The sequence below is a fragment of the Prunus avium genome, chromosome 1 (genome assembly GCF_965620075.1).
Source record: "Prunus avium chromosome 1, drPruAviu1.hap1.1, whole genome shotgun sequence".
Taxonomy (NCBI): domain Eukaryota; kingdom Viridiplantae; phylum Streptophyta; class Magnoliopsida; order Rosales; family Rosaceae; genus Prunus; species Prunus avium.
Window position 1 is genome coordinate 58253130 of NC_142284.1, and position 24356 is coordinate 58277485.

Genomic DNA, 24356 nt, shown 5'->3' on the forward strand with positions numbered 1-24356 from the left:
GTCTACATGTTATTATCGTGCGGATGCCACTGTAAACAGAGAGGAAAGCAGGGAGGGGTAGTAGAAAATACATGGCTTCCGCACAATAATAACGTCCGGACGTCTACAGAGGAGAATTTATGTATTTATATGTATAATTTTTTTTTAGTATAAGCGATAGTCTAAACTATATGGAGGGGCAAATTAAGATTATTTTCCACTATACTAGACCCAATTGGCATATTATATATATTTTTTAAAGTACATAAAAGAGTCGTCAAGTAAAACAAGAACATATACAAGTCTTCTTCTCACAAAAAAATAAGGAAAATAGTAATTAATAATAAATAAAAAAAGAAGAACATGATAAGTCTTAAACCCACATGTATTCCAAATGACCTAATTAATATATGCCCTGCACCGTACACAAGGCGTAATTAGCAAAACTCGAGTTGGCAAGCATTTGACTGGCATTGTCAAACCTTCCGCAGCCCACAAACAGTTGTTAACTAAACCCTTTTGATAGTAAAACAAGGGTTGGGTAGGCTTTTATATATGATCGATCTTAATTAAGGGATTAGTTGATGTTTATTGCTTCAAATATATAATTAGTTTTACAGTTTGATGTTTAGGATTGGATTGCATTGGATAACTCATTAAATTTAAGGCATGTAAGAAATGAATAAATTATGTCGAAGTTGAAGGTAGAATGAATTACTCATGAAGAAAACTTATCTCATCTAGTCCCCACAAAATGGTAGGATATCAACACCTTATAACTTATCCCTTCTAATCCACCCAAAATGAAAAATCCTCCACCTCTTCTTTGACTCCTTCAACATACCATAAATTAACGTAGTGATGAGTTTTCCAATCCAATCCAATCATCATAGGCACCAAACGAACCCTTAATGACATACATCTTCCAAGTTTAAATCCTAGGGCTATAGTTGTCAAATGAAAAAGAAATGTAAGTTTCAATTATCATCTGGTGGTCCTATTGCAAAAGGGTAAGTGTAAGCGCTTCAGGTTTGAACTCTCACGGATAAACACATGACGTTAATTCGATAAGGAAAATGTATGGATGTTTTTCTCCAATAATTATTTAGAAAAACATACATTTTAATTAAATGATCAAACTGGATACTCTGCTGAATTGGATCCACTAAGGAAGGATGAGAGATCTTGTTGTCGATATGTCTACGTATAAGTTCCGTGAACTTGGTGTACATGTTAGATCGATATGTTGAGAGAAGACAGTTGGATTGAAGTCTAAAAATGTCGGGACTTTAATTTTCTTTAGGACTGCCCCCGCCATTGACAATTCCTTCCGCATCCGATGTTTATGTTTAATAATTTGGCCAACTAATCTGTTGGACCCAAATTTTTTTACACCTAGCTGGATACCTGAGGCTTGAGCATATATAAGCACTGTTGTTAACCAAGCAATATATATATAGAGAGAGAGAGATTTTCTTCTATGCAGACATCCGAACGTTATTACTATGTGGACGTTATGTATTTTCTATTATCTCTCCTATTTTCCTCTCTGTTTACAATACCATCCGCATGGTAATAACGTGCGCACATCTAAATGGGAGAGAATAACTACTCAAATAATTTTATCTGAGAGACACCCATTCAGGTCTCCTAAGAATTTTTTTTAAACGATCCAAACCATCTATTTTTCCCATATTCATTCAGAGATCATCCGTGTAAAAAAGCAAATTGAAAATTATTAAGGCATCTAATTGAGACCAACAAAATCAATGAACACAGTGCTTCAAGAAAGTACTTAAATTTCAATAATTTAAATGAGTGCTCAAATGATATCGGATTCAAGTGATTTTTTGTAAAGATGATCTTTGAATGAATATCTACAAAATAGACGGCTTAAATTAGTGAAATACAATGCAAAATTGGCCTTACAAAGGTGTCCCTTAAATAAACTTATTTAAAGAATTCCTCAACAAAAGCTTTATGATTTTTCAATTTTTTGCCACAAGTGGGGGATTTGATTTATCTTAAATCATCACCATGCATTCTATTTCAGTTCAAGGGTTTCAACAACTAAATCTTTGCCCACAATCTTTTATATTCCTTAACCTAGTTAGCTAGCTCTAGCTATGACATGTATCTCACTCAAATTTCAAACCCATAGTTCAAAATCTATATGTTATTTCTGCCTTTCACTAGTAGGATTATATTAAACAATCCCCATATCTCAAATTATTGACCATTATATATTTATATAATTACCAATGGAGTAAACTTTCCCTTGTAATTGTAGACTAAAAACGCATCTCATACAATGCATCTGTCAATTCCCTGCATGAGAAATGAGTGGCTTGGAAAGAGAAGTAATCGTTTTCAAGTAATTTTCAAGAAGCAATCTGACAAAAAAAAAGTCACATATAATAAAAACTCGATCAATTCAATATCCGAGTTGACAGCGATTGAGAAATTATGATCATATAAACCCAATATTTGGCACACAGAATTTGTTCGTCTACCTATGGGCTCAATTCTAGATAGGTTTTGTTAATCTTTCATGAGTTGATCCTTAAAATTCCATGGCTTTTGTTCCTACAAGCATTCTCTTTTGAGTATCGAAAAGTTCACGGTAGCGTCATATATATATTTTCCTGATATTTTCATGGAGATTAAAACCAACTTTCATGTTCATATTTGCATCTTTTCTACTGATCATATTATTTTATAGTAGCACTGTGCATGCTTTATTTTTGTATTCAATCGTACCAACCGCATCTAACAAAGAGGGGAGGAAACAGAATATTATAGACAAAGACGACATTGCTGTAAATTTAACAGCTCTTCATGACTTCATTTTGTTTATTTAATTTTACATATCTGAACTTTTGAAATCAACCGACGATTATGCACATGATTCTACCAAATTCGAAGTTGAAGCATTTTTTTTCTCTTCAGATGATCTGGTGGCAAAACTAAAATTGCATAAAGTTTCGTTTTTGTTTGTTTGCTAAGAAAATTTGCAGAAAAAGTTCTTTTCTTTTTCTTGCCAGGGTACTGAAAAGTTCTTTAACTAGAGTTCAATTTTACCCAATATTACTCTATCTTTTCCTTGAGTGGTGTGAAATTTGCTAACTTTTACTACACCAGGGTCAATAATTTTTACTAGGTGACAAACAAGAATGTTAACATGTGTCTTGAAATCTAGGTATACTTTTAAAGTCGCAGTTGTGGTGGGTCATAAGGGTCGTGTAAAATAAACTGCCTTTTTATCTACTTATATACTTTTCTAACCAACCAAAAAAAAGTTGGAAAAAGAAAACAAAAGAGGAGGCCTAAGAGAATGTCACTATAAATTAAAACTAGGGCTGCGAGAAACGAACTTTACACACAAGCAAATGAAGAATGGACATATGAAAGGGCTTAGAAGCATCACTAATGGTTTTCTTTTTCCTTTTTTTTTGGGTTATGACTTCAGAGATGAGGCTATCAAAGTGCATGTAACTTAACATTACATAAGCGCAGAGAGAGAGAGAGAGAGAAAATGGACACGTCTTTTGATGATGAAGAGTGAATCTGTGAAGGATCTGTAAAAACATGAATATGTGTGGTGGGGTTGCCATGCATCAAGTTTTCTTGCCAGGAAAGGACTCGTGAGGGACTGACTGGCTCCTTTTGATATGGATTCGCTATCCCTGGACGTACACAAAATTTTATAGGGCCAACCCAATATCTATTAGAAGCTTTATTTTGCAGTGCAGCAACTTTTGCAATGTAACAATGATGGTAATATTGTTTTGAAAGAAAAATAATGATACAAATAAGTACACTGATTGGTTGAGATCGAATGTAGATATATCAATTACCGGAAATTGAAAATTGGTATACAGTACCAAATAATAATAGATGTAATGATTGACTGATACCGAATACCAATCTGCAATAATTGATGCAAAATCAATGTTAATTTTGTTGATCGTATGACAAAACACTAATAAAATATTATCATACTACAACTAAATATCAACAATGTGTTAGTATTGCAAATATATTGGTAGCCCATACCAAACACTATTTTCCCTAATAACATCAATAACACTAGTCTCTCACTTTCACATGGGTCTATATATAATTGTAAAAGTTTGTAACTCACATGTACTAGCTAGTACACTCTTTTCCCTAATAACATCAATAATTTAGTCTCTCATTTCCACACGATTTCCTCACTTTCACACACACAAATATATATATAATTGTAAAAGTTTGTATTAACGTGCTACTACCTATGTATATAAATTCTCTCTTATGTTGATAGTCGGAAGTTATTACTGTGAACGCCATGTATTTTCTACTATTCTTCCTTACTTTTCTTTATGTTTACAATGACATCCACACAATAATAACAAACAAACATTTGGATAGAAAGAAATATATATGTAGCCATACATATGAACACAAGGAAGCAGCTTCTGTCTCAAAAAGGCAAAAAATGACGACCTACTACTCTTCTATAGGAAAAGGCTTTATGCAGTAGCTAACACTGTAGAGCTTTGGTCTCTGTTCCTTTGGACCCCTACCCATTAACAAACAAGCCATAAAAGGACAAACTTAGATTGAGAGAGAGAGAGAGAGAGAGAAATTCAAAAGTGGTTTTTGGAGACGCCTCAAAAACACCCTCACCATATTGTGGGCTGTCCAAAGCTGTATTATTGCATTCTGTGTGTGCATGCATTATGCATATGACTTAAGAGAGAGACAGAGAGAGATGAAACAGCTTTTCTGAAACCGCTTAGTGTCGGGGTGGTAGGGAGAAGAGGCCGCGGTTTTCTCTCACACCACCCATTAGGGACATAAAAATTTGCTAACTTTGGTGCCCTGTGCCTCTCGTGGTCGCGATAGTCTTGTCATTTATAGTTTGATTAGCTTATAATTTGATCTCTAGTTGTTGTTAATTAATTTCTGAAATCTTTCCTTCTATTCCCTTCCCTTGATGTTAAACTTTTTTTATTTTATTTGTCTAATACGCATCCAAAGGTTTTCGATATCTAATGACAACAACTAATACACACAATTAGATATTCTTCTAGATGGCGTCAAGTGATTAGAACAGCCTGTAAAACTACAACATGTCCATCCTTATCAAATCTTTACTGTTGCAAAGGTAATGTTTTTTTCTTTATTCTTCTTTGGAATCTTTTAACTGATTTTCTTCAAGACTTGAAGGTGATGTAATATCTTCTCTTTAAGTAAGGAAAAAGTTGTCCTTCGAAAGAAAAAAAAAAGGTTTGGTGATAGTTATTACATATATTAGGCGATCATATTTTTGTGTCACCTGATACGAGATAAGTGATGTGTACATGTCATCATAGGGCTTTTATCTCTGTAGACGTTATTTTTGTATACTCTTCTGCAAATTGGAAAAAGGAAAATTGTTTTCTTTTAAACATGAATCAAATAGAACTATAGCACAAGTGATCAAGTTACATCCCATAAGTTTAAATATAATCAAGAACAAAGAAGTTGTGTAGCGAAACAAAACAAATATATCTAGCCAGATGACATCGATGGGTAAACTAAATTAGAACATTATGAATCATGTGCTAAAAATATGGACCATCCAAAGTTCAGAAAGGCTGACAAGAATTTATACATGTAAGGTTGCATCAAAACTTACAGTCTTACAGACATATAATGTTCCCCTTTCCCTGATTGCATGGTCTTTCCTTACTCTTGTTTTCTTATGGGAAGAAACTGCTGAGTTTTGCCATCAAAGTATTTGAAGTTAATCGTCGACTTTTAAGTCAAAATATTCTCGTTTAGTTCTGGATGAGAAAAAAAAAAATTGTGGAAGATATAGGGAGGTTTAGCTTCATTACTAATTTATCCACAAAAACAAAAACAAAGATGATTGGGTTTATTATTTTAGATATAAAAATAGCCTACTTCAAGCATGATTTCAAGGAGAAAGACTTCCATGAAATGAGATATATCACTATTTTGTCATCCCCAATCAATAATGCTATAACACGCGTGATAACACTTTCACATGATATAGCATAATTAGTCAGAGATAGCATTGTTGCTATCTCTTTTGCAACTAAGTTTTTCGAGAGCTCCCATGAATATAATAATGTTTAGTACAAACCCTAGTTGTTTGCTTTTGAAGATAAAAGGCCCGACCCGACCAAAATACATACAAGTTACACATATTATTGAACAAACAAACCGTACACGAGTTATCATAAACAAGAAAAAAAACAAATTAGTTAATTAATAATTAGCATAAATAAGACAAATTAGCTAGATCTGAATTCTAATGCATGTGTTGGGGTGAGTGAATAGTCAGCTCTTGTTGGGTTGGAATTTGGGTCGGTTTTTGAAATCCAACCATCAAAGTTTGTTGGTTTTGCTCGAAAATCAACTAATGCACACGGTCCATAAAAGTATATTCCCACCTCGCGATTTCTAAGGAGCTGCCATGCACATGACACGTGGGAACCTGCTCAGATGCCATCTATCACTAACTAGATTACCACGTTCTATGCTTACACGTGGGAACTTACTCTAATGTATGAGAATGAGGATCAAATTTTAGTGCAAGAAGAAGGGTACGCTGGTTTGGCCAACTGGCTTAACTTATATTTACTTTTTTACAAAGTTCATCATGGGTAAAAAAATCCGACTTATTTTCTAAACAATTTAATGCTTTTGGAGTTCACTAGTTTTCCAACGTAATGTGTAGAGGTTGTGATTTCGAAATCTCTAACCTCATTCCTTACTAATTTTTAAATTTAGGTTACACACACTTATTTATATATAGTTTTCTTCTCTATGTACATAATTAGGCAACGTAAGAAGAGAGGTATTAACTTATTATTATTCATTAATATTCACTCATTTTTTAGTATCTTAAACTTTTGAGATTCAACACTTGTCTAATGATTGACATGATTTGAAATTATGTGAATTAAATACAATTATCTCATATATAATAAGGGATCGTCCAATCAAAATATAAATTTACTATGATCTTTTGACATAAAATCACACACTTAAAAACGCCCAATGCGGTTGAATTTTACAACATTTATCATTAAGAATGAAACTTCCATTTTGCACATCATGTTATCCTTGATCAGTTGCCCTTACACAGTAATTTATTTTCATCATTTTACTTTTGACCATTTCAATCCAATTATATAATAGAAGAACCTAGGATCAGAATTTCGCAAACATGGAGAGCAAAAACGTATATTAAATCATAAATTGCCTTTCACCATGATGAAAATGGATCATAATTTCTAACAGGTTTCATCATTTGTTGCATGTTTCATCATTTGGTACATAGAATGGCCGCTAGGCTGCTAAGAAAATTGAATTCAAGAGAGTCAACACTACCACACACACATAAAAAAAAAACCTCTTTCTCTATTGTCCTTTTCTATTACAAACAAACCGTGTCCACCTGAATATTTTTATATATAATCCAGAGGGTTCCGAAGATAATTACTTCCCATTGTTTCTTCTTAATTTCATAACTAATCATAATTAATGCACCAGGTTCATAATCACTAGGAAAATAGGTAGCCTAGGCTCCTCCCCGCGTGTCTAGAATTGATCTTTTCAATTGCTTGTTTTGTTTCATGAATAGCATGTGGCTGAGGTCCCTCGTGGCTTTTTGGGTTCATATATAATCACTTCATTAAGAGACCAAAATGGTGTGATTAGATAGAGAGCTGGTTTAATCAACTTTCTTTTTTCCAAACATAATTAGTTTAGGAACACTGGTACAAGAATTTGTCTGCCCTTGGTAAAGAAACCAGAATAAATTCTAGTTGCTAGCTAGCTACCTCACATTTCCATAAAACTCAGCCTCGGGTATATATCTAATTCCTTTCAAAATACTCTGAAGATAGACGCTACATATTTTTATAATTCCATAAAAACAGCAAGATCAAGATGTACCCCTGCATGGGCTACTCTACGCAGTACTAGCTATATGCAAAATTACTAGCACTCCACTGAGAAATAGCCACACATGGTTTGGATCGAACATGGTAATGAGCTAGAGCCTAATCTAGATTTTCATCATCGCGATATCATTTGTCTGAATGTGTTGTTTAGATTCACAATTCGATAATATAAAATTAAATCCCGCATCATAAGTCTGCTAAGAAATTATGGACAACTCTTATGTATGAATGCATGTATATCATGTAGCTAAAAAGAGCTAGTTTCCTTATGAAATAGGGAAGGATTCTTTTACCGGATTGAGTGCCTCACAACATAAAATATTTAGACTGTGAAGTTAGACAAATAATTTGATTGATTTTCATCGTAACGTGTTAAACTGTGAATTTAGATCATTGAATCGATTGATGGAGTAGTTATCCTTTTGCGGCCGTGTGTGTTTTTACACAAGACGTGTTGTGGCAACAATCCATCATTATTATTAGACTTTAGACATAGAAACAAAATCTCAAAAAAGCTGCGAAGTCAAACCTGTACCACCGCCATTTTGGATGGGGCTGTATGTCGCCACCTTCAAATCATAGTTTTTATTCAGATTCCCAGATTACCTACCAGGAAATTTGCTAATACAGACAAAGGGTCATAATAGTAACAACAATGAAAATAAACACCAACACTTTGTCCTCTTTGGTAATTCAACGATGCCCACGTCCCCCCCCAAAAAAAAAACCCCTACATGCACAAAAAATGCCCCATATGTCGACTGCCAAATAATGCATTGATCGTATAAGCCAAAACAGCCACACAAATAAATAACTATATATAGCCCCCAAGGAAGGCTTTGTATATTATTATTCATGAAATACTAAAAAAACCCCACAAAGATAATGCCAAAATGAGTCTTTAGGTTTAGGTTAATACCAATATACTAATATGTGCAAAGGCGGTATTTACGATTTAATTACATTTGTATTCTAATAGTACAGATGACTACCCGAGAAAAAAAATTTCATTGAAGAATTTCCATGTTCGATGACATGCATTTTTCAGTTAAAATATATCATGTGTTATAAATTTCAAATTTTAACTAAATGTGAACACTTGACTTGAAAATGTCAAAGAAGTACACAGGTGAGGCATGCAAAAACCTTAACATTATACCTAATCCTAAAACTAAAAAAGGAAGAGAATGGACATGTGGGAAGTGCTTCTAGAATGGGTATATGGGAAGTCCTTTTAGAATGGGTATATGGCAACTAAAAGTGTTTTTGACATTGTTTGGCATAAAAATTAGAAGAGCTTATGGGTTATAGAAGCGCTTTCTGGAGAAGCACATGCTATGTGTTTTTTTTTTATAAACTACTCTGAAATGCTTTTCCAAAAAATAAAATTAGATTTTTAATAATAAAAACGCTTTTATTAAAAGATGTACTTCATAGAGAAACAATCCCAAAGGAGATGGATTCTTAAAACTAAATTAGATGAATAATTCTAAGTTAGTAATAGGAGCATAAAGAAAAGAAAACGAGGCCCACCAACTCATTTGAAATTGTGAGCTCAGCCAAATTTTGGAGGCATTAATGCATGGGACCCAATTCAGCCATTTTTCTCACAAAGAGAGAAGAGAGAAGAGAGAAGAGAGAAAGAGAGAGGGTGGATGTTCATGCCCAATTAATATCACTGAGCTCAAGCATACAAGGAACCTGACGGAGTCTATGATGCTAACCCCATCCTTTACGGTTCAGACAGAAAGTGTGGGTCAAAATTTTCCGAGCATAACAATTAAATATTTTGTTTGTTTGATTGCAGAGATTTCGGTGAAAAAGACTTCAAATCTCTCCCCTTCCATAGCTAATAGTTTTCAGTCCAAGGCAGTTTTTATCGAGTGCCGAAACAATCGAGTTAAAAAATGACACGTGTCTAGACAAATTTTTATTTTTTTAAATACCGTATTATATCTTAACTGTGTTGTTTTGTCACTCAACACTGCCACATGACACAAGCCCTATTCAAGTTTTTCTCTACCCTATAGGCATAAGCAAGAGCATGAACAAGATGAGAGAGAGAGAGAGAGAGAGAGAGAGAGAGAGAGAGAGAGGAAAAGGTAGATTCCATATTAATCTTAGGCTTCAGACAAAAATAAAACAAAAGAAAATAATAAATCTTAGGCATTAGGGTCCTAATAAAGAAACATAATGTACACTGTAAGGTATTATAATAATGGAACTAGCCTTTTCTGCTTGCTCCTATATAAATGTTCCACTTGGTGCATCTTCTTGTTATCAGGGCACTTACCTAATTAGCAGCATAAACATTCCCAAGAGAAACAGAGAGAGAAAAAAAAAGAAAGAAATGGAGCTCAGTGAGCATAGTTTCTTAGAGGAGCTTTTAGCTCTAAGAAGAGACAGTACATGGGAAACCATTCCAACAGAAATGAATGAGTTCTTGTCCAGTAGTGGCAGTTGGGGTAATTTTGATTACCTTGATCAAAACCCTCCAACTTTCTTCCCAAACTCTTCTTGCACCCAAGAATTCTCACCTCCATTTGAGCCAAACTTAAGCAACTGCTACAACAACAACAACAGCACCTTCAATGAAGCCTACTATCCCTTAGGCTTTGGTGCTGGTGAAGATGGCCTCTCAGCTCAACAGCAGCTCACTGACTCATCCTACAACACACTCGATACGCCGCCGTTTCCGGTCCAAGAAGACAATCCATGGTCCATGCTTGAAGAAGAAGAGTTGGGTTTGCTTGGGGATGAAATACACAACTTGGAGACCCAAGCTGAAGCAGCCTGCAAAATGGAGCCAATTCAGTCCCCTGATCAAGTCCCAGTTTTCAACATGGGGATGTGTGAGGAGAGAAATAACAGAGGTAATAGCAAGAAGTTGCAGGGGCAGCCTTCAAAGAATCTAATGGCTGAGAGAAGAAGAAGAAAGAGATTAAACGACCGCCTTTCGATGCTAAGATCAATTGTGCCCAAGATAAGTAAGGTAATTAAATCACTCTTCTGCCCAAATTTGCAGAATGCATGTATGTACAATATGATTAGTGTTGAGTTTTGAGTATGAAGGCTAATTTGGTCAATTTGGTAGATGGACAGAACATCTATACTTGGAGACACCATAGATTACATGAAGGAGCTCCTGGAGAGAATCAACAATTTGCAACAAGAAATTGAAACAGATGCAGATCAGTTAAATGTGATGAGCCTTTTCAAGGATGTGAAACCAAATGAAATGTTAGTGAGAAACTCACCAAAGGTATGTGCTCTGCTTCAACCATTTCACTTTTAGACCCTCAAATAAAAGCTCAAATTAAAAATAATTATAAATTAAAAAAACCCCCAAAATCTGAATGGGACATTAATTTCTGTTTGATTTGTTTGCAGTTTGATGTGCAAAGGAGGAATGTGGACACCAGAATTGACATTTGTTGTGCAGGAAAGCCAGGGCTGTTATTATCTACTGTGTCTACCTTGGAAGCATTAGGTCTTGAGATTCAACAGTGTGTTATTAGTTGCTTCAACGATTTTGCAATGCAAGCTTCTTGCTCAGAGGTATGCAATTGGCTTTTTTGCTTTCAGATGCCCACGATGGCATTGGGGTTTTTTGGCTTTCCACCAACATATATAATCTCTTTGTTTAGTTGGAGAAGTGTTGAATTAATGTTCTCTTGTGTTCATTGATGTCATGGAAACAGGATTTTGATCAGAGAACAACAGTAACTTCTGAAGACATAAAGCAAGCACTGTTTAGAAATGCAGGATATGGAGGAAGATGTTTGTAATTGCAAGAACAAATCGAGATAGGGAAAGTAAGATAAACTCTTTGGTAAAGTTTCTGAGGAGATGGCTTCTTTTTTCTTTTTCTTTTTTCTTTCCCAAATCTTGGATTTTCAATGAGGGTTGTAATTGCCTTTCTTTAATAAATAATTTTTATGGAGTACAATTTTCTTCAGTAGGAGATGTGAATTTATGTACAATGTATTTTGTATTCCTACACTCCCAAGAGGAGAAAAGGAGTGTCCTTTACATTTGAATTCAAATTTAAGTGTCCAAGATTTCTTTTGCATACATGGGCTAAGCGGATGTGTTTCCCACTCTACACTCGAGCTCGAAACCCCCTTCTCATAATTGAAATTAATTTAAAGTAGAATATCGTTTGTATAAAAAATTAAAAAAAAATTGAAGTGCCCAAGAAAAATGCTAAAATTAGAAGAGCCATGTTGAAGTGAATTGACACAACCAACTTCCCTTTGGTGATGTTGGTTGTTGATTGATTACAAATAAAATTGGATAGAGAAAAGGATTGATGCTGTAAAAGAAAAGGTTTCTATGGATGTAGTTGCCTGCCAGCTGAATCTTATGTGGCTATATTTTGCATATAAAGAGCGGATGTAGACAAATTATTCTTATTGTTTAATTTTCTTTGGCCTTTTCTTTTTGTTGCATTGGGAAAGAAGGGGTAGGAAGGAAATAGACTTTTGCCTCCCATCTGTGACTAGTTAAAGGTTCAATTCAAATTTTCACAGCCACTAACTATTGCATAAGTTTTCTTATTTTTAAACCCATGCACAGAAATTTTACAAAGAAAGCACAACCACATAATGAGCACAGAAATTCATGGTAAACAAAATGAAAATATAGATTTTGACCTGTAAGTAGTGCATATATAATTATTTTGTTTCTATATCAGTGCCCAGATTTATCTTGTGGACTAGATAATACCAAAAGCAAGTTTACTATGTGTATTTTTCCAAAAACAGAGCCTGCAATTTTCATCCATATATCTCAAAAGCAGAGCAAATTTTCTAAGTTCAAGATTCAAAAGTCACCTTTCACAAATTAGCTTGTTGAGACTTGTTTTTCATTAATTTTGTAAAAAAAATTAATTAATTACAAGCTTTCTCAGCAAACAGCCTAGGCCATGCTCAATCCCTTCCTCACAATGTCCGTGACTATATATAGTCCAACACCAGATTCATTTTCATTGGCAGAAATAAAATGCATATTGTGTGATATGACTAGTTTAAAGACATAGTGACTATATAGATATGAGAACAAGTATGTCTTAGTGTCAATTAAATGCTTTCTTCCATGTACTGGATAATATGTGATATCCAATGCTACTTAATTAAGGTATTGGAGGATACTAAAAGATTAGTAGCACATTACATAAGAAATAGAAAAGGTTAGTATCAAAAATAGAAAATGTTTTTCGTATTTTCTTTTTCATTGGTCCGTATCCCTTTGATGTTGCTAAATGTTCACCAAATAGAGATTGTAATGTAGCTCGTAACATTTAGGTCTATATTGTGCCTTTGAGTGTTCACAGTGCCGGTGATCAGGCCAATAGGGCGATCTCATATGCGTGAGACAAGCTTGATAAGAAAGATCATTATGAATAAGTCCAAGAATGTCATAACCAAATTTCCGCAAGTCTTGAATCAACCAAATAACCATGTTCTCATTATTCGGAAATCAATTTCAGAGGATGCCTGCTTAACGAAATACATCAGTGAAATTGGTATAGTGCACCGATCTTCCGGGCATGTACACACATATGTTACCTAATGGATGAAGTCCAAGTCTTGTGCAGAGACTGGCTTGTCTAAATCATCGACCACCCTGATGTGATGCATCTTTGTCAATAAATTTTTGCATCTAGCCCATAATTGCCTCTTCAAATCAAAAGTGTACTTATGAACCAAGTTAAGATTCTTGTTTGAGAGATTCTTTAGACTTGTATTGTCTCCTAATCATCTCGTATAGAACTTTGCTTATTTCTAAACCCATGCACATAAATTTTATAAAGAAATCACAATCACATAATGAGTACAAAATTTCATGGTAAACCAAATGAAAATATAAGATTTTGAAATATCTATCCTTAAATAAGTTTATTTTTATTTTAGGGATACCCTTGTAGGGCCTAACACACATTGTAATTCAATTATCCGAACAATCTAGTTTTTAGATATTCCCTCAAAGATCATCCCTGCAAAAAATCACTTGAATCTGAAACCATTTGACCACTTAATTCAATAGTTGTTATTATAGTATTTTCTTGAAGAACTGTGTTCGACTATTTTGTTAATCCCAGATAAATGCCTTAATGATTTTCAATTTGCATGATTTTGTAAGGATGATTTATGAATGGGGACTTGAAAAATAGAAGGCTTGGATTGATGGAAAAAAAAATCATAAGGGACCCTAAAGGGTGTCCCTCAAATAAAAATATTTTAGGAATCCCTCAATAGAATATATAGCTTCTAGACTAGGTAGTACCAAAAGCAAGTATGCTATCAGTGCCCGCATTTTTCATTCATATATCTCAAAACAAGAGCAAGTTTACTAAGTTCAAGATTCAAGAGTCACCTTCTACAATAGGTTAACAACCAAAACCTTCAATACAACCATTAATTTTTGCTCACGGAATTGGCTTGAAAGATCTTCAGCTAAGCGTAGTTCAGACTCTGGCAGAAATGCCTATTACAGTTCTTCCCAATCTACTAATAATTGATAGATTTAAGGGTGTTGGTGTATGTGGCTCGATACAAGTCATGATGTGTAAGTCGCACATCAGAGAATACAATTTAAATATAGGTGATCCACTCCTAATTACATCAAGACATTTGTGATACAACCTCACACCTAAAGATTCATTGACCTAACCCAACTCAAGGATTGGACTTAGATGATTAAGATAGAGACAATATCGATCCATAATTTGGACAAGTAGTAGACTCCTATTGGTGCCGTTCGTACAACAAAGGGAATATCCATTAGTGCCTAAAAAGCATGAAAAAAAGTAATTTGTGTAAAATTATTGTGCTGATATTTTCTTTCAATTGTTAAATCTGTCTTTTCCCACCATGCCTTATTTTTCTCCTTTACGGTATCAGAGGGAGGTTTGATTTGCATTGACATGATCTTCAACTCACTTTGCCAATTTTAAAGGGCAAGAATCTTTTGATAAGACCAAAAGAAGAGGAAGGCCCAATTATGCACCTTTATGTGCTTCAACTATAAAGCTTGCAATAAAAGGAAGGAGCTCAGACATTTCCAGAGAGTATCTAGGAAGGTGCCAAGATATTTCCCTTAATCATTCTTTGAACACCAACACATACGCTTTGTATATCCAATAAAGGATACTACACTGATTCATCTGGAAAGAAAGGCTCTACTGTAATGATGGGTACGATTTCATATGTGAGTTTTCTAAATATCGAGTACGTGGACGATTGTGAACCGTTAATTTCCTATTATAAAACCACATATTGTTACATGCATGTTGCAGTCCAAATATGCTCGCAATTGCTTAATGCAATATGAAAGTTTCTTTGCAAAAGCAGTCCAATATATTTAGGCCCAAAAAGTACGAAATAGGGCTTTTTTCAGCTTGATCGGATCGATGCTATGATTGAATAGCAAAAGTGCTAGTAGAAAACTGGGTTTTATAAATCTAATGAAGAGTTTGATCTTCCTGACCAAAAAAAAACTGGGTTTTATAACATAAATTTGAGATAGGTTTTTTTTCCCCCTTCTTTTGGGTTAAAGGTGAATTGTATTAATTTATATTTTGCAAAAGCAATCACATTTTTTATGTTCACAGTAAACTTTTTATTTTAAAAAAAAGAAAAAACCTGTGTGAGAACCTCTTTTGTGATTACCAAGAAACTAGCTAGACTCACTTTTATGGAGAAAAAGAAAAAGAAAAAGCCCAATCATGGAGAAAATCTTGAAACTCCTTTCCACCAGGAGGTAGGATATTTGCCAATTTTTCCTTCTTCCCAGAATTGTGCAAAATGACATGACTCTAGCATCCACCACAGTACGGGTTTTTTTTTCTTCTGTATTACTTCTTTATTTACTTCTAAGGAAAAGTTAACTAAACATCCAAGGAAAAAAACAACCACAAAAGTTCAAATTTTATGATTACGTTTGTCACTCGGCTGTATTACTGAGCCACAGTGACCATATTGTCAATGTAAAAAATTGGACCACACAAGAAAGCTGCGGCGTTGGACATTTTTCTTCTTTTTTTTTTGCTGAGACTTGTTCTGATTCAAAGGTGGAAGGTTGGTTCGAAGAATTTTACAAACCATGTGATTTATAAGCTTCTCCCTGCAAAAACTCGCCCCACTTATCAATCTAGTGAGCAAAATTTTTACAAATTTTGCAATCTGTGGGACGTAGGAACCTCATAATACGTTCAATTCTATCATTAATCTAGTAGCAGATAGCTTCCAAGGGATTTTCATGTTACAAATTATAAAAGCGGTCGCTTCTCGGAATTTTCATGTTGAGAGGGACAAGGACCTAATGTTTTTACAGTCCAATCATTCACTTTCAATCTATCTATCTTTTATCGGATAACCCCAAATAGGAGCCGCACTATATCCTGTCCATGGATTATCTACTTCACCATTATTTAACTTGTCATACTTAAAAGAAAAAACAAAAAAGTGTACCTCGTCTTCATAGCTAGAAGGAATCTCATATTTATCTAATTTTTTTCAAAGATGATGCTAGATTTATCGTCATTGAATAAATAAAAGCAGCTCGTAAGCAAAAGTAATTTATTGGTCACTTCACTTTGTTCCAAGTGCTAAAGTGGGGTTGACATATTCCCATTAAAAAAAGAGAGAAAATGTTGCTAAGTCATATTGCACTCCATCAAAAACTTTTACAAGGTTTTCTGTAATTAGCTTTATAAGCACCTGTGCTTAACAACATGATTACAAAGCAAAATCAACTGAGGACAGTTGATTTGTAAATAGGGCAAACGAAAGACCTATGAATGAGACTTGTTTTTATTTAATGTTGTAAAACGAGGGGCCATGCTCAATCCATTCCTCACAAACACAATGTCCGTGACTATAGTCCAACACCAAATTCATTTTCATTTTCGTTGGCGTATATAAAATGCATATGATGTGACATGACTAGTTTAAAGAGATTAGTTAGGATGCAGATATGAGAGTAAGTATGTATTAATATCAATTAAATGCTTTCTTCCATGTAATGGATAATTTGTGATATTCAATGGCGTGTTGCTTCAATTCTGAAGATTTAATCAAGGTATTGGAGGATACTAAAAGATAAGTACCGTTTTCTAAGAGAATTGTCGGTGTCTAAAGGTGCATGCTTGAAATTGAGGTTGCAATCCAATTTAAAGCAGTTACATATTTTAAATGGTTTATAGCAACGGAGAATGCATAATTTTTTATTCAAGAAGTCAATGTGTAAAAGTTCCCAAGTATTTTTCTGGACAGAAATTACTCTGAAAAAGTAAAGTATTCTACTCTTCATAGTAAAAACTTTATTTTGTCAAAACTACTTTTCCTTTTTCTTTTTATTAAAGTTCCTCTTGAGAACTACTGTTTAGGTTGTTGGCAGATGATTTGTTGAGTACTCTCCTAATCTAACTTCATTGCTCTGTTTCATACCATCCAATCACAGCTTCAACTTAATATAAACATTTTTTTTTTGTGTTTTTCATTTTATCAGCAACACCCTTTCATGAATTTCTTGCACATTATGGGAAATTTGACTGTCATTTCTACTTTTCCATGCATTATGTGATGTGTGTTATGGATGAATGAAACAATTCAATTTCTCCAACGAATTGTCTGTTTCAAATAATATTATCATTTAAGTTGCCATGTAGGTTTTCCGAGATTCATGGGGTCAAGTGACTCCCTTAATGCATCCGCCCCTGATTGATAGGGTATAAGGCTTAAGAATGGAGTATTGGAGGGTAAATAAAATACTATTGTATCCAATTTTTATGTTTCAAAACCTAATCCAAAATAATGTGAATTATAAGAAAAAAGAACCTCAGTCCAATTAAATGAAATGATTTTGTACGTTTCAATAGTCATGCTCCTATACTTATCAAATGGTTACAATTGAATGACAAACAAGTTTTCGTTCTAGTTAATTTACGACCTGCCCGATGGAATATAAACCAAATGATTCCTAGAATTATGAAGCTACGAATATCAACTATGTTTCTTTTACTTTATGAACATCAAATCATTTTCTTGGTATTTATTGGCAAGCTAATAATATTACTTTTAAGAACTATGGAAACATAAAAATGCAAAGTCTATAAAGTTAGAGTCCTCCTCTGCCAATTTTGAAGGCGATTCTAAAGTTGTAATCCAAACCCTAAATCATCAGATCCCACCTCCTTGCCATTTTCGGACACTTATTCAACATATTTGGTATCTACTACATGGTCCTCATCCTTATTCTTTACATCATTCCTATCGTGAAACTAACCAAGTGTGGCTGACAAACCCTTCCTGGCCACGATGTTGAAGGGCGTATAGGCGAAATAGCAGAGGCTTTTGGGTTGCCATATATGCCCACAACCCCACACTCCCGTTAGATCTACTTGTGTAATATTTTCTTATCTCAAAAAAAAAAAAATATATATATTCCAATTTATCTATTAAAAAAAAAGTCTGCAAGTAAACAATTCAATACCCTTATAGGAAAGATTCAAAATTCATCACTTTCAATTTTGTAGCAATTAAAATTTCAAGTTTTAGACGAAGCCAATGTTAAAAATTCATGTATTACTATTGACACATTTTCAAATAAATCCATTGACGTACCCAACAAGAATTCTATAATGAGGGCCTCATCTAAGCCGTTAGATTAAATAGGTTAGTTTGATTGAACTGTTAAGAGATATGACCTCATCTAAGACTCTCACTATAGAATGACTCATGTGCCCAAATTCAACTGGAACATGTTCAATACACATAAGTAGGTTTTACATAATGACAGTCACATCTAAGAACTTTGCATGACCCAAGCAAGTATGGGCCACAACCAAAAGAGCTCAATCAGGTTTATTAGGCGAGGTAACCATCTAAGCTAGAGATGGGCATTTGGATCAATAAATTGGTGAAATTGGCTGAATCAAACCAATCGGTCTAGTTTGGTCCAATTTTTTCTTTTATTTTTCTGTTTTTCGGTGTTGAATCAGACCAAATCAACCATTCTGGTCCAGTTTGTGACGTGAAGAACTGCAAATTGCCTATTCACCTAAACCAAACCGGTTTGCGTAAATGTTAATATATTTTAAAATTGGAGTTAGTGGGACTCAAACCCATAACCTCCAACATATATTCTCAATTCAGATGTCTTCGTCTTTTTTTCTTTTTTTTCTTTCTCTTTTTTTAATTGAGTCTTCTTCTTCAGTTCATCTCTTCTCTCTCTCTTCGTCTGCCTCTTCTATTCTCTGTCATTTTTTAGCTATGCAAATATGGAGACGATGCACACCGCCTTTATCTCGTATGTGTTCATAAAAAATCTGAACCGAACCTAACCCAAATAGTTCGTTCGGTTAACTGGTATCATCGATGTTCCGGCGCGGTGGTTCGGCATCGGTGCCAAAAAATCCTCCATCGAGGCTTTCGGTTCGGTATGTAGTTTGTGCCTAAACTCAAACCAAACCAAACCCAACCCAACCCTAATCTAAGTAGTCACTAGACTAGTAAACCATGTTTATCGTTTTTTGAAATTGAACCTCAATCTGATTAATAAGCTTCTTCCTGAAAAATATTCGAGCCACTTGTCAATCTCGCAAGCAAAATTATCTATGGGACTTATTAGGAACATCCATAATAGGTTTCAACTGTATAATTAATTAGGTCCAAATCCTATGGGTCCAATATCATCTTTTATTTGGACTTTGTGGCAAGCAACTTCCAACGGATTTAGATTCTAATCTAAATTATAAAAGTGGTAGCCCTGTGTCATAAGTGGAAGTGGAAGTAGTAGAGCTGAATTAATTGAAGTTGGGAGAGATAAGGACCTAATATTTTTACAGTCCAATCATTCAGATATATAACATAAACTAACAAAATAAAGGAAAAAAGTAGACACATTCAATCTATCTTTTATTGGATAACCCCAAATAGGAGCCGCACTATATCCTGTCCATGGATTATCTATTTCACCATTATTTAACTTGTCATACTTAAAGGATAAATAGTCCGAACGTAGAAAGTAATTTATTGGTTGCTGTTGTTCCAAGTGCTAATGTGAGCTGACATAATTAGTAAATGTTGCTAAGTCATATTGCACCCAGTCAGAAGTTTTTACGAGGGTTTCTGTAATTAGCTTTATAAGCACCCGTGCTTAACAGCATGATTACGAAACAGAAACAATTAGCCCTAAGGTGACGATAAAATAATGCAAGAAAATCTACAGTATATAGGGCAAACGAAGCAAAGTAAACTAGACATAGACAGTAAAAAAAAAAGTATCTTAATGGGGTAAAAGCTAGTGTATATCATGTTCATATTTCCTTGTTCTTTATGTAGCTGGCTAGATAGCCATCAAATCAAATTCTATCCCCTTCGTTTTCAACATTTAAGGGATTAAATAGTTGCCTCGACCATACGTGACTCTATGTAGTCTGATCATAATCAATCATCTCCACGACCTGGCTAGCTGGCAAGGCAAACAAATGATATTGATCAATTTCGATGAAATACTTATCCTTTATTCCAGAGTAGCAATCATTGAAAATATGGGAGACAAGACTAGTTAGTTTACATGTAAATTTCTAGTTAAGAGTGAAAAAAACAGTGAATTCTAAAGGAAAATTTTCTACACGAATAAATATGTATTTACCTTTTTTCAGACATGTACTTAGTCAAGTTGCTAGATAGAGTGAATGTGCTCCTTATTTTGCACCTGAGTTTGAATTCACATTCCCATAATTTAGATTAAATTAAAGTAAAATATCGCTTGTATTATAAATATATATATATAGTGTTAAAAATATTATATTTTCATACCACATTAAGTGACATAAAACGGTTGATGTGTATGATCAATCGTGTTATGACTAGTAGCTATTATAGATTGGCACATGATGTGATCTGTTATGACAGGAAACAAGATTTTTATTGCAGGAATTAATAGAGTCGTATTTGAGTGTAATTAGGCTTAATTAATTTTCTCGTACTCAACCCAATGTAATCTTATATATTTGCTGCCACAAGGAGAAGCATTGATATCGGAAAATTCCTCAATTTAATTCTTTTTCCATTTTTATATACCATCAAAACATATGTACTTCATGATAAGCATAAGTATTTGGACTAGATTCATGGATCAAGTTATGTAACTATGTGTTTGTTTTTTTAGAAAAAATAATAGTAGGATGATGATTCGAATTTGGAATATCATTCAACATTAAAAATATCACAAAACGAAGTGCTGGTTGGTGTTGTAGTGGTTAATAATAATTTGTTTTTATAAAGCCTACTTAGCAGCAGTAATGTCTTCATTAATCATCATACACTACCACTTAGATTATGGCTAGAAACAGTCATATATCTTGATTAATCATCATGCACTAGCACTCACTTTGCTGGTTTTGCTCAAAACCCAATTTGCCTTTCTCTTTTTAATTCAACAACTCGCACTTTCTTCTTCCCTAAACGACGCTCAATCCAAACTCCTTTGCCTCTTTTTTTTTCTTTTTCATCCATGATATTATTGCATGTGCTTTTTCAAAACCAAGGGCCCCAACATTTCTTCCCCTCCAAGACCTCCCGAAAATGAAGTTAACACAAACCAAAACGCAGTCCCTTTCCGTACTGAATCACACCATAGAGTACTCATAAAGCGTACGAGCACTTCTCCACTATCATACATACCAACCCCACTCACACAAATCATCTAATCTCATCTCCTTTAAAATAAATTTCCAAAGCAAAACACTTGCCTATATATATAAAACTCTCCTCATAAATTATCATTTCTCTCTTAATGCTTTTTCAGGTCATCAAAAAATGAGATGAGAAAGGCAGAAGAAGAAGAAAAGAAGAACAACTATGGAGAATTATGAAGCTTCAACTAGGCCTAATCTAGCTTTTCCTGTTGGTTTGGCTCTTCTTCTGTTCCTCTTGCTTAGCATCAGTGCCTTCTTCTTGTGTTGCCTCCATTGGGACAGGCTTCGAGCTCTCATTTTTTCCTCTGTGGAAGACAACCCTGCAGATCAAATTGAACCAGAGTTGGATCAGAAACCTGCACTTCCTAACATGGTACATAAATTAATTTGGAATCTTCTTTTTTTCTCTCTTTCTGATTATTTGTTTTTTTTAGATGAAGGGTTGTGATCTGATTGGTTTTTGTTTCCTTGTGTGATAGATGGCAAAGCAAAATCAGCAACAGAGCCTGCCAGTGCTGATGCCAGGGGATCAGGTGCCAAAGTTCATAGCAATTGCTTGTCCATGCGAGCCTCCAGTTAGGGAGAAGCTCACTGTGATTGTTCAGAAGCCTGCCCATTTCTGTGATGCCGCTACTGTATATATCTAGCTGGTTACTGTAATCCCCTGACTTCAAATTTGTTTTTGCACTTTTCGTAGAGTTCCCAAAAATTGAAGATTGAGAAAAGGAAAAAAAGGGTATATATATTTTTGTACAATATTATTTGTCAAGAAAATAGTGCAAGCTACATACATATATATATATATATATGTTGAACATAATTCTGTATTTTTTTTTTCTGATATATAATAGCCAAAACCCTTTGGTCAGATTTCAATTTTAATCCGAAAAGAAGAAGAAGAAAAAAAGCAACAAAAAATCATCATTGTGAATTATTTGCAGCATTCGATTCATTTTAATGTATTTATCTGGAAACTCATCATTGTGCTTCAAAATCACAGCATAAGAGATTACCAACCAAACCAAGTTGGGGTGGCAGCACATTATCTCCTCCTCCATAATTGTTATGAATAATTATTACTGTCTTATCTAAACACAGCCGCATCTATATATTCTAGAATAGAATGGAATGGACAATCGTCAAGGCATTAAACCCTGGTATTAGGAGCATCTTCAACCGATATGTCAAATTGTCACATAGACATAAAAAAAAATTAAAAATTAAAGGTTAAAGTTGCTCTAACCGAGTAGTCAAATTCTACATGAATTTAAAGAAGACTGGAAGAGATATGTCAAAAATAACATATTAAAAAGCTTGATGTCAAATATTATTTTAATATTTTTTTAGTTATGAACCCCATTATCATTTACTATCTTTTAAAACTTTATACATCATATGTACCTTATTTTCTTTTAAAAATATAATAAAATAATATGATATTTGACATATCGGGTGTAGTTAAATTTTTTTCAAATTGTCAAACTACCACATAAGCCATCATATTCAAATTTAACATTTTGCATTTGACATTTCCAAATTTAACATTTTGCATTTGACATTTCCCTTAGAGATGCTCTAAGATATTATCTAAAATATTAGTTACTGCGGGGAAGTTCTATAACAATTCTTACAATTCCGTGTCTAAATTTTTGAGCTAGCCCTGTAGAACTTCTTCAAAGGCCCAATTTTGTTATCATGGCCCCTAATATTGATGAACAAAACTTAGAAGGAAGGTTTATTTTATTTTATTTTTAAAGCCAAATATTAGGTAGAGCAAAAAATTTCACACAGATCTCGAGTAGGCGTAAACGCTTTTGACTACTTAAACTATAGATTCCTTTCAACTTATGTAGATTTTCAGGTTAATAGGGTTTTCTTTTGAGGTTGTTTCAACAATTTTGCTCACTCTTTAGCTCATTTAATAGAGGTCTATGAGTCATTTGATGCACTGCAGGTTGACATAATTCTTAACTTATACATATGATTATTGCTATGTTTAATTTGATACAAGCGATATTAGAGAATGAGAAGTCAAACACAAGACCTCGAGCGCATTGAATAAACACTTTTAGCTACCCGAGTTACTAGTCCCTTACCACATAAATGGCAATATATTACACTACTACTATTCTTGTCATCACTATATGTTGTGGTAGAAGCACTAGGGGCAAACAAGGTTCCTCACCGTTAGTGTAACTGGAATATGTCCCTGGAGTACTAGGAGAAAACAAATCCAGCATCAACAAATAAGGTTGTTTACAAAGTATTTGTCAACCTCACAACCCAACGCCTCAAATGCACCTAATGCCTCTCACTCAATGAACAATTAATCACACTCACAACCAAACAAATAGGAATAACAAACAATGTGACTCTCTCGCATGATTCCAAATGGCGACCTCCACCCAAACAAAGATATAGTTTTCTCCCAAACCAAATGCCGACATATTTGCAAAACAAAGAGGCTTGTGGGAGGAGGACAAGACAAAACGTAAGCAAATACTTCTCAGATGACCGACTTAAAATGATCCATTTCATATTGGACCCAAACCATGTAGAAAGTCCAATAACAATCAAGCCATTATTTAACAAACGACATTTTTTATGGACAAAGCTTTTGGCCAATTATAATTTTCTGTGTTATTAGATTCAATGTGATTGTTTACACTACAACATCTCTAATATCTGTACTTTACTATGAACCA

The 24356-nt window shown here is 34.1% G+C and overlaps 2 protein-coding genes across 2 annotated transcripts; both read left to right on the plus strand.

Moving 5' to 3' along the window:
• Positions 1–10177: 10177 nt before the first annotated feature.
• On the plus strand, positions 10178–12015 carry LOC110772038 (transcription factor bHLH93-like). Its single transcript, XM_021976413.2, has 4 exons — positions 10178–10935; positions 11038–11205; positions 11334–11501; positions 11645–12015. The coding sequence occupies exons 1-4, from the start codon at positions 10294–10296 to the stop codon at positions 11729–11731; spliced, it is 1065 nt and encodes a 354-aa protein (XP_021832105.1). The 5' UTR covers positions 10178–10293; the 3' UTR covers positions 11732–12015.
• A 9426-nt stretch (positions 12016–21441) lies between these two features.
• Positions 21442–22585, plus strand: LOC110772097 (uncharacterized protein At5g65660-like). Its single transcript, XM_021976491.2, has 2 exons — positions 21442–22024; positions 22131–22585. Exons 1-2 carry the CDS (start codon positions 21815–21817, stop codon positions 22296–22298), a joined length of 378 nt encoding a protein of 125 aa, XP_021832183.1. The 5' UTR covers positions 21442–21814; the 3' UTR covers positions 22299–22585.
• The last annotated feature ends 1771 nt before the right edge of the window (positions 22586–24356 follow it).

Bases quoted from the DNA above. Each gene is read 5' to 3' on its own strand.
- LOC110772038 (XM_021976413.2), top strand. From the start codon at position 10,294: ATGGAGCTCAGTGAGCATAGTTTCTTAGAGGAGCTTTTAGCTCTAAGA. The intron at 10,936-11,037 runs GTAATTAAATCA...TCAATTTGGTAG, and splicing joins TTGTGCCCAAGATAAGTAAG to ATGGACAGAACATCTATACT. The intron at 11,502-11,644 runs GTATGCAATTGG...TCATGGAAACAG, and splicing joins TGCAAGCTTCTTGCTCAGAG to GATTTTGATCAGAGAACAAC.
- LOC110772097 (XM_021976491.2), top strand. From the start codon at position 21,815: ATGGAGAATTATGAAGCTTCAACTAGGCCTAATCTAGCTTTTCCTGTT. The intron at 22,025-22,130 runs GTACATAAATTA...CTTGTGTGATAG, and splicing joins AACCTGCACTTCCTAACATG to ATGGCAAAGCAAAATCAGCA.